Consider the following 13,245-nt stretch of genomic DNA (forward strand, 5'->3'; position numbering starts at 1 on the left):
GTTGTTTTTTTTTCTTTTTCATAAACAACCCGTGACCTCGCGATGCCGGTGTGCCGCTCTAACCAACTGAGTTATGAAGCCACTGTTGTTGGGAGCATTTTAAGCCTGGTTTTCACTAGCGACGCAAGCATAAGCACGAGCAACACACGCAGGCACATTTACTGGTTGTTAATTAGCGTCTATTGTTCTGACTAAAGGCTCTAATGAACAACAGGCTACTGAGTTTGCGCATGCTTCTTGCGCTTATGCTTGCGCCGCTAGTGAAAACCAGCCGTTACGGGTTTAAATCCCATTGAAGTCCTGAATTTTTCAGGCTTCTCTACGCAATTGCTAAAATCTTCTAAGAAACGATTTGGAAATACATGAGAAAGAAATATCAGTGACAGAAACCGACGTTTGAGTGCATCTTGCACCATTATCAAGGTTACATAAGGATAAAATGCGGCTTGTGAAAAGGCTAAGCATGAAGGCTTGTATCAAAACAGGGCCACCAGCAGCTTCGCTTCCATTCTTAGGCCCGGTAACTTAGCCACAACTATAAAATGGTCTATTACATGAATACTCCGCCAATTCCCATTTTGTTCACGCAGTGTTAATGGGGAATCTCGTGAAACGTAGGTACTCCTGTTCAACCCTGTCTGGGATCGCCACCGAATTCAAACGCAGTCCTACAAGAGCCAAATAGACAACTTATTTTATTGACCATTTACTTGCAGTTACAGAGAGAAGGGATGCGATATGAAATTCACCATTAAGTCCTCGGGAAATCCGTAAGATCCGGCCAATCCTAACCTGCGATCAGGCTCTATTTTAGTTTCGCGTGTTGCGAGCGACAACATAAGAAAACATATGGGCGAAGCTAAAAATGGGCCTGATCGCAGGTTAGGCCAATCCGAACCCTCCCGAAAACCTTTCGGCTCACCTTGCATTGAGATCGAGTTCAAGAGGTACGACCTGGCCGAACAGTTTCCCGACGAAATTGCTGGGACTCGAGGATTTCCCCGAGACAAAATCGATATCTCATCATATAACCTATGCATTACAAACCAAAACTGCAAGTAGATTGTGAATGATCTACTTACAGTCGAAGAGAGAAGTTATTGATACAATATTCATAGCATCTCTGGAAACTTCGTGATCATTCGCTTTTTCGGGCCCATTTTAGATAAAAATCAAGTGTCGCGTGGGACGACAGAGCGAGACGAATACCCATGAGATCCGGCCAATCCGAAACCTCCCGAAAACTTCTCGACCACCTCTCTGGGCTCACCTGGCATTTAAATATTCATATAGGTACGAACTGGCCGAAGAGTTTCCTGAAGGGGCCGAGATTGCTGCGGCTCGAGGATTTTCCGGATATCGTAAGACCCCTGCAGAAAACAAAACAAAACTGCAAGTAGATTGTGGGTGATCTACCTACAGTCGAAGAGAGAACTTATGTGATGCAATATTCATAGCATGTCCGGAAAATCCAAGCAATCCGAATTTTCCAGCCCATCTCTCAGATAATATTAGCGAGTCACGTGAGAGAAGTATCTCAAGTGGGCCGGAAAAGGCAGATTTTTCGGATTTCCCGGAGATGCCATGAATATCTTATCATATAACTTCTCAATTTAACTGTTTTCAAAGAACTATCTCAATGCAAAGCTGTTTGTGACGCAACCCATCCTTTACCTCTGAAATGACGACTGATCGTCAATTTCGAAATTTCTCTAAATAGGCCATTTCCGAGTTCATATCTGCCTCCTCATCAAAGCGAATCTAAGTGCGAAGTTTTTGTGATGGTAATTAGTTCTACTTTACATATGAATGAAACCTAATTTTCATGACAAAAACTTCGCACTTAGACTCGCTTTGAAGAGGAGGCAGACATGAACTCTGAAATGGGCTATTGACTGTTATCGTCAATTTAGGACGCTTAGCGCTTGATAGGGATTATGGGAAATGAATATAATTTTTTGTTAAAAACAGAACCCTAATGCCTAAACTCGCTGGACTCGAACCTGGGAATGTTCGATTAATAATTATCGCGCATTTTATTAACTCGGAACATCGAAGCCCGATAAGCTTTTTTAATGGTAAATATGTTCAACTCTAAAACCTGATTGGCGAAGTAAGTTTGCACCTCAGCTTCTCAATCTTATACTCGTTTATTTTCAGTATCATAGTTGTATTATCCCGGTTTAGGCATTTCGTTTCGTACCTTGAAAGTATACTTGATGGACAAGGGTAAAAGAGCTGCGGTCTGATCATAGTGGCAGTGGTGGTAGTAGTAATGCTTGCAGTAGTGCAAGTGGTATTAGTAGTAGTAGTAGTAGTAGTAGTAGTAGTAGTAGTAGTAGTAGTAGTAGTAGTAGTAGTAGTAGTAGTAGTAGTAGTAGTAGTGGTAGTGGTAGTGGTAGTGGTAGTGGTAGTGGTAGTGGTGGTGGTGGTAGTGATAGTGGTAGTGGTAGTGGTAGTGGTAGTGGTAGTGGTAGTGGTAGTGGTAGTGGTAGTGGTAGTGGTAGTGGTAGTGGTAGTGGTAGTGGTAGTGATAGTGGTCGTGGTGGTAGTAGTAGTAGTAGCAGTAGTAGTGGTATGAGTCGTAGTCGTAGTCGTAGTCGTAGTCGTAGTCCTAGTCGTAGTCGTAGTAGGATGTAGTAGTAGTGGTAGCAGTAATCATGTTTATTGAGTATACCGACGTCCCGGGAAATGGTTTACAGAAGGGCCCTCGAATGAAACTAAAACCAGATAAGAAATACAAAAAAAACAATGGGCAATGTGCCACTTAAGAATCCTAATCTAGTGTCTTTTCTAATGTGGTAATAATAATAATAATAATAATAATAATGATAATAATAATAATAATAACAATAATAATAATAGCAATAATAATAATAACAATAATAATAACTTTATTGCAGAATATCCAAGTGAATGGCTCTTCACCTGCAATGTCTAAATTAATAAGAGTATCTGAAGTAAAAAATATATAAAAACAAATATCTAAAATCAGAATCTACATGGGATCCTTTTTTAGCTTGCACCAATAGAAATTTAAAGGCATGCTTTACCAATTGTTTATAGTCTTTAACGTTTCTGATGGTAATGGGCAGTTTATTCTCTACTTACACAAGTCCCTTAATACACCTTTTTTACCTAGAAAATTGTATACGCAGTGTTTTCGAATGATTTCTCGCGGGACATCATGTCCCAGGAGGAATTGCGAACAATGATTATACCAACCTTTGGGGGGTAAAAGAGATGTATTATGGGATTGGTGCAAGTAAAGAATTAAAACTTGACGCTACTTGATCTTGAAAATTCTTCATGCTTAAACCTTTTTGGCAAGTTGGCCATGCGGCTTATTTCAAGGCACGGCCAGGAAATTCGTCTAAATTCGTCTATGGTATAAACTTGTATAGTCCTCCAAAAAGGCTTTATCCTGTCCTTGCTCGTTTCTCGTTGCTCTGCTGCTCTTGTTTTAGATCTGTTCAGAATTTCTCAACCGCATTCCTGGGATGAATCCTAGATTTCTTACAATTCAAAACTACTAACACGAATGGAATTAGAAATGCCACAAATAAAGTTGCTCCCGTCATGTAAAATGAATAGACGTAGTTTCCTGTCTTGTCTGCCATCAGGCCTGTGAAGTGGAAGAGTTTCACCCGTTAAAAAAAATATATATTTTACAACGCTGCTGAATAGTTTTATAGTTTAAAAGGTGAAATGGGTTAAAGAAATATGATAACTGCGCCTAGAAAGTTGTATGCATACATTTATATACAGATGGCGGCAATTTTGGGTTCTGTTCTCGTGGTAACAAATGACGTCAAAGCGAATTTGAATGCGGCAAACATGGTTTAAGGTTTTCCATCTTCTCGAGATAATAGGCCATTCCCGAGTTCATGTCTGCCTCTTCTTGAAAGCGAATCTAAGTGCGAAGTTTCTGTGATGGTAATTAGTTCTACTTTACATATGAATGAAAACTAATTTTCATAACAAAAACTTCGCACTTAGACTCGCTTTGAAGAGGAGGCAGACATGAACTCGGAAATGGCCTATTGACATAGTTGCCGTCTACTAATTCTGTATTTTAGCAAATCCCATAACAGAGTTCATTTGGGGGTTTGGGGGGGGGGGGGGGGGGGCAGGGGGGGAGGGGGCTATTTTTAAAGGTAATCACATGATTTCGAGTGCAGTTTGGAATAAATGAATTCGCTCATTTCATTGTCAAACTTTATAACACTTGACAGAAAAAGAAACTTACAAAAACCCGGTATCTTGCCATCATTTGACACAGATACTTCACAGTTTGGCGAGTAAACATGCCGCGGTAACTTCATCACGGCGCCCGCTGAATTCCGGCGATGTCACTTTCGATTTTGCGATTTATTTGTTTAGCCAAAACGTACAATAACAAAATTGAACGTTGCAAAAATCCCCCAAAATGTTTGTCGCTGATCGTAACTTTTTATATTCTATATTCACGGTTCAAAATAAATGTTGTTTTCATGTCGTAAATATGTTATTCTCGAGCGATCGTCCTGCTCTTTCTAAAAACTTTGTATCAATATTTATTTACTTTTGCATCAATATTTGTTTTTGCATAAAGCAAGCTAACAAAATCTGTACCTTGCTGAGTTCGCATTTGTTAGCGTTAATAGTATTTTCGGTCCGATGCTTCTGTTTTATGAGGGGTATATTATTGTGGTTTCCCATCCAAACACTAACCCCGCCCAACAGGGCTTAACTTCAGTGAAACGCTGTCCGATGCTCAGAGGGCACGCTTAAACTTGTGGTCAAAAGAAGTTTATCAACATGTCAGCCCAGAAGCCAGTGTTTCTCACTTCCCATTTATTTTCTTCAATCTTTCTGGGTTCAGTACTTTGCTAGTAACCACATGTCTTCTCAGACTATTTACCCAAGACTTCTACCATGGCACTACAATGATAGACAATACCAAAACAATATCGTGCACTGTTAGAGCTACATATTACGCAAGGACAGGTCTGTTTCGTCGTACGAACGTGTGAGGACCTGTGAGCCAAAGGGCCTCGTCTGGTATGACTCCTTAATGACCGCCCAACTTGAAAAAAATTGTCTGGAACGGTGCCCGTACCACAGGCAACCCAGTGTACCCTCACGGAGGGTCTAGTTTAACTCGTTCTATCGTAGGACAACTGAGGAAGGGAACTGGCCAGTTTTGTAGGACATCTACAGCATGATACTACCACAATTAATATGGCATTCAGAAAATTAATATACCGGTATTTTGAATAAGTATAACTGTAGCAATGACAAACTTACTAAATTGATGTAAATGATGTACATTCCAAAACTTGCAGCCATAAAAGAAATCGTTGCAGCGGTGAAGGTAGGAGATATCCAAACGCTGCAGTACAGAGAGATGCCCTTCTTTTCTTCGTTTTTTGTTTCTTTGCTATCATTTTCGAGATTTGTTTCGTTTGGGGTATTGTTGTCCACGTTTGGGTTAAAAGCCAAACTGAGGATGCAAATTAACCTGTAAAATGCTGTCATTATTCTCAAACTTTCTCTCCGTCCAAAAGCGTCCAAAAGTATTTGAAGCAACGGTCCTGTGTATAGAACTCCCAGGCTTGCACCCAATGCTATAATGCCTGTAGCTGTGGACAATTTTTTCGCAAAATACTGTCCAATTACGAGATAACACGCGTTGTAGATGAAAGAAGCTCCTAAGCCGAAGATTAAGCTGTACGTGAAATACATGTGAGTGAGGCTCTGAACAAAGGAAGTGGTTACCAAGCCTGTTGCACAAAGTAATCCACCTGAAAAAGTCGTGTTTCGACAACTGAAGCGATCACAGAGATAGCCAGCCAGCGGACTTGCAAACCACGCCATGCCCAAGGTTGCCGAGCCAACGAAAGCTGTCAATGATAAATGACACATCAATATAAGTGGTGAATCCGTGGGTATTTGCAATGCTCGCTTAGGGCCGATTTACTCGGTACGATTTTTGTCGCATGCGACAAGCTCACGACAGGCCTACGACATGACTTACGATTGTCGCAGCGTTTTAAAACATGTTAGTAAAAAGCTACGACATTTTTTTCTGACGTACACAACAATCGTAAATCATGTCGTGGGCCTGTCGTAAGCCGTTGTTGCATGCGACAAAAATCGAACCGTGTAAATCGGCCCTTACGCCTCTCAGTAATGATTGGATCGTCTGCAAATCTCATTTATATCATGGGAATCTATTTAAGTTGAAGTTGAAAAGTCCCAATGAAAACAGATTATTCTCAGGCAAAAAAAAAAAGCAATAACAAACAAACAAACACAAAATGCTGAAAACAATATTAAAATCCTTTAAAGTTTTTTTACAGTACTGATTCTGGCTGAACGCCAAGCATGGGTGCCAAGGCCAACAATAAGAAAAGTGGATTGTGAAAAGTAGAAATCAAGTCCCGGATTAGAACGTAAAGAACTTTCTTCAACATTTTAAGGAGGATCACTGGAAATGGAGAACGGGGAATCTTTAAAAGCGGGAATATTTTTAAAAATTTCCAGTTTCAAAGGTTCCCCTTTTCCCGTTCCTCATTACCCTATTCTCCGTTCGCCGTTCCCTGTCGACTAATAAGGTTCACGCGTCACTAGTTTGGCAATCGAGCATAGTTAAATGCTACTCTGGTTTGGAACATTTTGAGTTTAACTAGGAGCTCAGGGGAGCCGCTATCTCCACTAATTCCTTGAGTCAACCCTTTCCCCAGCAAACTTAGTTTTAGGAACGGATTTTTTCCGTAAAAAGTAAATTTCCCTCGACGCTGAGGTGGCTCTGTTTTGATTGGCTTTAACAGCAGGCCGTCCATGTGAAAGAATTTGAGAGCTCGAATACGATGGCACGACTTTTTCGTGCTCCGATAAAAGTGGTCCAGTTTGCCCTTCTGCTTAGTCTTTTTTGCAAAAAGAAAACACACACAAGCTCGGCGATACTGACGTATCGCGCGTTACTACTTCCAGAAGCCAACCGACGAAGCGGTCCGCCATTACTATGGTCGACAATAATATACAAAGGCAATTGCTATTCTATGGCTAGCCAGAGACCTCTTGGCCGTAAATCTTCTTATTTTGTGTGGCGATATTGCTCAGAATCCAGGAATCCATTATCAAAGCAATGCGTAATTTGAATATGTCCCAACTTGTTCATGGTATTACCAGACCCGTGTCAAAAACTTGCCTTGACCACATTTGGAGCAGTCATCCGGAGCGCCTTCACAATGTGAGGTCTTCTGGGATGTCCTATCACCTCCCAGTCATTGTTAATAGAAAATTCGTACCCCCAATGAACAATGGAAATCAACACACTATAACATATCGCGACATAAAGAGTCTCAAAAAGGAACAATTTCATCATTGCATGAGTTCCCTGGGACTGCACCTTTGTGTTTGAGGATCCTAACGATGTAGTTGACGCCTGGTACAAAACTACTACAGACCGATTTCTGTTACTTCCTATTCTCTCTAAAATATTAGAGAAACACATATGTGAATACTTGAGCAATTTCCTTAAGAGCTTCTGCCTGAGAGACCGGGGCAGACTTGGAAATGAAGGTCGGTCGATTTCGCTTAAAATTGGTATACAAAGTACTTATGTCGGCTTATGTAATATGCCAAAGTTTCAGCTTCAACGACTTTTTTTTAGCCGAGTTCTGGATATCAGCCCCTCAGGGGTCCCCAGAGGCTGATTTTCAGTGCAATTTTGGCCACTTTTAAATCTCTCTTTTAGCAACATGAAATTAATTTCAGGCAAAAACAAAACCATCTTTGTAAAGCCCTATCCTTAGGACTTTATGGGTGAGAACATTAGCTCATGGACATTTTTCGCTAGCCTGTGGCTGTTATCACAACTTGGTCATATTCGAAGCATATGGGAAGCAACCGGAAATGGCCTGTTTTTCAGACCAAATATTTTCCATGCCCACGTTTTATATTTTGAGGTCTTAGTATCCCTGCAAAGTTTAGCCCTTACTTTAGTAATATCAAGAAAAAAATACTAAGGTTGAGGCTTTTTACTAAGAAAAAAACTTACGAGAAGATGGCTAACCAGGCCACTTCCGGTTAAAGTTTCAACAAACCGTGTCTGCAAAAATCAGTCATTTAATTTCGATTATCTTTTTTCCTTCCAAGTTATGGTTAAAAGAGATTCTGAAGTTAATTGTCACCGAAAAGACTTGCCGTTAATAAGAAATTTTTATGTGATTGTTTTAGGACCGATCAGATAGTGGTCCGACAGCGGTTATAAATTTCTTGGAAGAAGTCTTGAAAATTACGGACAATAGAGCCGCTGCGAAACCTCTTTATTTACCTAACAACACATCTCTTGCCGGTAGACCACAATGCAAAATTGCACCTTTTTCGTCCAAACTGCAAAGTTTATCTCCTTTGTTCAACTCGTTCAACGTATCACGTCTGTGGCCCGCCTGTAATGAAGGGCTTTTTAAATCAGGATATAAGCAAGCTTTGTAGTTCCATTCAGTAGTACTATAACCCACCTTTTTGGGCTTTAATATTTTCTGAAGAAAAAAGAACTTATCGGTCTCTTTAAATGTAACCGCAACACCTGTCGTGACACTACTTGAGAATCGTTTTGAACCTTTAAGAAATTTCGAATATAATTAAAGCTAATCGTCTAACACAAATTGCAGTCACTCTTCCAGTCTATTTGCAAAGTGTCTGGATAAATTCACTTACAAAAAACGCTTACCTGGCTTCACTTTTACAGACATGCCCCTTTCCTACAATGCCTTAAAAGTAAGGTAACATTAGAAACTTTAGCCCCAGTGCGTCGTTGCGAGTTAGATATACACTGGTCGATTAATACCGTGCGTGACGAGGTCATTGTAGTTTGCTGGCTATGACTGACTTGGAATTCAGTTGTTTTCTCGTGCAGATTCGTCTCCTTGATATTGCTTGGTGTATCATGGTTGGGAGGGTAAATGCTCAGTTGTTTTCTCGTGCAGATTCGTCTCCTTGACATTGCACAGAATGATTATGATAGAACTTGTATGAGAACCTCAATGGTATGATTTGTTTACTGAATATTTCTTCATGCCTCAGTGTAAATGGCTCACGTATGTTGTAAATGATTGATAAGGACGTCCAACACGGTCCGTTTTCGCCGCCAATCCGCTAACTTGCTAGCAGATTACTCACGGGCATTCTTTCCATTTCTCTATCAGTATATTCCTTTGTTGCTTTCTCAAACAGCACAGATCCATGGTGGCATCCATACTGCATATATATATCCAAAGATAGGACAGGGGTGGAGTGGGTTATCCTTCCGGCAAAGACTACTGTTTTGGCAACTTGGGAAATAAAATATTTCAGCTTTCTTGGAGACCTTAAGGACTTGGGGGTTTTTTACCGCACCTGTAGCTGCAGATCACATGAAAAAGTAAGTCTTAATGGACTCACACTGAATTGCTGACCCTTAACTCTGGTTTCGGCGCAGGCTCCCCAAGCTGAAAATAAGTGGTGTATGCGACAGTTTGTGTATATAGAGAACTGTATGGGAAAATCATCGATCGTAAAAAAATTGTGTAAATAACTATCTCATTTGAAATAAAGTTTTCCTACCTCAAATGTGTGACCAACTTGTCTCTTTTGGCGAGTTTCGAGCCATTCTGACGCCGTTTAGTGAAGTCATCCGGAAGGCCGTTGCTGAAATAATGGGAAGGCCGGTGACTCCATCCATCGCTGGCCAGACCTCACTCCACAAATCGTTTTCTCCTCAACAGGAAAAGTCCCGAATCGCAATAAAAACAACAGTTCCATAAAGCCCAATAAATTTCACTCCAAATACGTGTGTTTCGGCGGCCGAAAGACTCGTGAAGAACGAAAACTTTGCCTTAAAATTCACCTCTTCGGCTTTCCTGAGAGGCTTGTGACCGGGTAGTCAACAACGGAAACTCGCAAGATGGTTTCAGCCTCAACTCTGATTGGTCCATTTGAATTTGACCGCGCGCTGGCAACACGACCGTTGTTGACTTGTGACTGGGCAGTCAACAACGGTCGTGATTTTCCCATACAATTCTCTATATACACAAACTGTCGCATACACCACGTATTTTCAGCTTGGGGAGCCTGTGGTTTCGGATATAAGAAGCAACTTAGGCGGTAATCGCTCTGAATGGCCATTATGCATGCTGTAGGTGATAAGGTAAGTCGTCACGAGGCCTAGTGCCCGCTCGTTCCTGCATGCTGGAGCTTAAATTGGTTACTGCTCTTCTTTCCTGGACAGAATAATAATCACTGGTGCCCATTTATACATCTGGGTGGAGAGAGGCACTGTTAAAGAAAATTGCCTTCCCAAGACGACATGTGAACGCCCTAGTAACCAGGACCGCCCGATCCAGAGTCTAGCCCGCTAACGCGCTATGCCAGTTCCTTTTTGTGTAGAATCCGAATGTAATGTGGACTTTAATCTGGCCTAAATCAACAAAATGCATTGGGGAAGAAATAAATGGTCAGCACTTTCAAAAGAAAGTGGACACCTTGCCCGCAGCTTTGTTTATTTGCGAGAAAAGAAACTATCTGCGATCTATTAATGAAACTAATTAAATCTATTAAGTCTGTAAGCGAATTTGTTTCATTTGAGTCCATTTGAGTGCTTTCGAAAGGCAGAGTAGCGAAAGTGTGGATTTCACAATTTAGTCTCTTGGGAAATCAAAACCATGAGTATACGGTGCACCTTTAGGAAAGAAGTTGACATATGTGGGGCAAGAGATCTAGATAACAAGCCGTCAGAGCCTGCTGTGACTCTCCATTAGAGATGTTACGCACCTGCTAGTCAAAGTGGTTGCTGCTTGTAATAAACTGACTGCGTCACACAGAGTTGACACTTTTCGTGAATGGAAGTTAATTCTTAACCAAGCTGGCTTGTCTGGCGTCACAAAATATGAATTAAAGACGATTTGTGATATGTCCACGTCACCGCCGAAAATTCACCTGTTTGCGTAAATATTCAGTAAACAAATCATGCCATTGAGGTTCTCATACAAGTTCTATCTCAATCATTCTCTGCAATATCAAGAAGACGAATCTGCACGAGAAAACAACTGAATTCCAAGTCAGTCATAGCTAGCCAGCAAACTACAATGACCTCGTCACGTACCGTATTAATCGACCTGTGTATATCTAAATCGCAACCACGCACTTGCGACCAATTTATCGCTGGGGCTAAAGTTTCTAATGTTACCTCACTTTTAAGGGATTGTAGGAAAGGGGCATGTCTGTAAAAGTGAAGCCAGGTAAGCGTTTTTTGTAAGTGAATTTATCCAGACACTTCGCAAATAGACTGGAAGAGTGACTGCAATTTGTGTTAGACGATTAGCTTTAATTATATTCGAAATTTCTTAAAGGTTCAAAACGATTCTCAAGTAGTGTCATGACAGATGTTGCGGTTGCATTTAAAGAGACTGATAAGTTCTTTTTTCTTCAGAAAATATTAAAGCCCAAACAGGTGGGTTATAGTACCACTACCGCGCAACGGTGGCTCAGTTGGTTGAGCACCGGGCTGTCACGCGGGAGGTCGTGAGTTCAACTCCGGCCGGACCAACACTCAGGGTCTTTAAAAAAACTGAGGAGAAAGTGCTGCCTTTGTAATTACATCTGTAAATGGTTAGACTCTCTAGTCTTCTCGGATAAGGACGATAAGCCGGAGGTCCCGTCTCACAACCCTTCAATGTTCATAATCCTGTGGGACGTAAAAGAATCCGCACACTTGTCGTAAAGAGTATGGCATGTAGTTCCCAGTGTTGTGGTCTGTCTTCTGTGGTGTATCATGGTTGGGAGGGTAAATGCTCGGAGATATTAGCTACACCAGGCTACTCTAAAAATCCGAGGGTAACTAAAGATATATGATATATATGATATGATGTACTGAATGGAACTACAAAGCTTGCTTATATCCTGATTTAATTAGCCCTTCATTACTGGCGGGCCACAGACGTGATACGTTAGGTAAATAAAGAGTTTTCGCAGCGGCTCTATTGTCCGTAATTTTCAAGACTTCTTCCAAGAAATTTATAACCGCTGTCGGACCACTATCTGATTGGTCCTAAAACAATCACATAAAAATTTCTTATTAACGGCAAGTCTTTTTGGTGACAATTAACTTCAGAATCTCTTTTAACCATAACTTGGAAGGAAAAAAGATAATCGAAATTAAATGACTGATTTTTGCAGACACGGTTTGTTGAAACTTTAACCGGAAGTGGCCTGGTTAGCCATCTTCTCGTAAGTTTTTTTCTTAGTAAAAAGCCTCAACCTTAGTATTTTTTTGTTGATATTACTAAAGTAAGGGCTAAACTTTGCAGGGATACTAAGACCTCAAGATATAAAACATGGGCATGGAAAATATTTGGTCTGAAGAACAGGCCATTTCCGGTTGCTTCCCATATGCTTCAAATATGACCAAGTTGTGATAACAGCCACAGGCTAGCGAAAAATTTCCATGAGCTAATGTTCTTACCCATAAAAGCCTAAGGATAGGGCTTTACAAAGATGGTTTTGTTTTTGCCTGAAACTAATTTCATGTTGCTAAAAGAGAGATTTAAAAGTGGCCAAAATTGCACTGAAAATCAGCCTCTGGGGACCCCTGAGGGGCTGATATCCAGAACTCGGCTAAAAAAAAGTCGTTGAAGCTGAAACTTTGGCATATTACATAAGTCGACATAAGTACTTTGTATACCAATTTTAAGCGAAATCGGCCGACCTTCATTTCCAAGTCTGCCCCGGTTTCTCAGGCAGAAGCTCTTAAGGAGAACGGGACTTTTCTTCACCTGTTTCGCGACTATTTGAGCGGTAGAAGCCAGTTTGTAAATATAGACGGCTGCCATTCTACCAAAAAATCTGTAACGCTCGGTGTGCCACAGGGTAGTATTTTAGGTCCTATTTTATTCCTTGTATTTATTAATGATCTTCCCGAAGCATTGCAGCACTATGTTGCTGATATATATGCTGATGACACTACAATCAGCCACTCTGCTCACTATCAGGCGGCCCCCAATGCTGTCTCTGAGGGCCTACAGGAGGACATTGTTGAAGTCTTAAATTGGTCATCAAGAAATAAAGTGTTGTTAAATGAGTCCAAAACAAAGTCGATGCTTGTTACAGGGAAACGTTTGGTGAAAAAGATAGAAAATTCCACCCTTCAACTACGCTTAAAGTCTTCTGAACTTAATCAAGTACACTCACACAAACCGCTCGGAGTGACAATTGACAGTC

At 40.9% G+C, this 13,245-nt stretch overlaps 1 protein-coding gene across 1 annotated transcript in view; it reads right to left on the reverse strand.

Annotated features, from left to right (window-relative positions):
* Positions 1 to 3,593: 3,593 nt before the first annotated feature.
* Positions 3,594 to 13,245, reverse strand: part of LOC138027038 (monocarboxylate transporter 10-like) — a 14,389-nt gene continuing 4,737 nt past the window's right edge. The window contains exons 2-3 of the mRNA XM_068874539.1: positions 5,290 to 5,885; positions 3,594 to 3,625 (exon numbers count right to left, since the gene is read on the reverse strand). Coding sequence (XP_068730640.1) covers positions 3,620 to 3,625; positions 5,290 to 5,885 — 602 coding nt within the window. The 3' untranslated portion in view covers positions 3,594 to 3,619. The remainder of the gene's footprint in view (positions 3,626 to 5,289; positions 5,886 to 13,245) is intronic.

This window comes from Montipora capricornis, chromosome 12, assembly GCF_036669925.1.
Source record: "Montipora capricornis isolate CH-2021 chromosome 12, ASM3666992v2, whole genome shotgun sequence".
NCBI lineage: Eukaryota > Metazoa > Cnidaria > Anthozoa > Scleractinia > Acroporidae > Montipora > Montipora capricornis.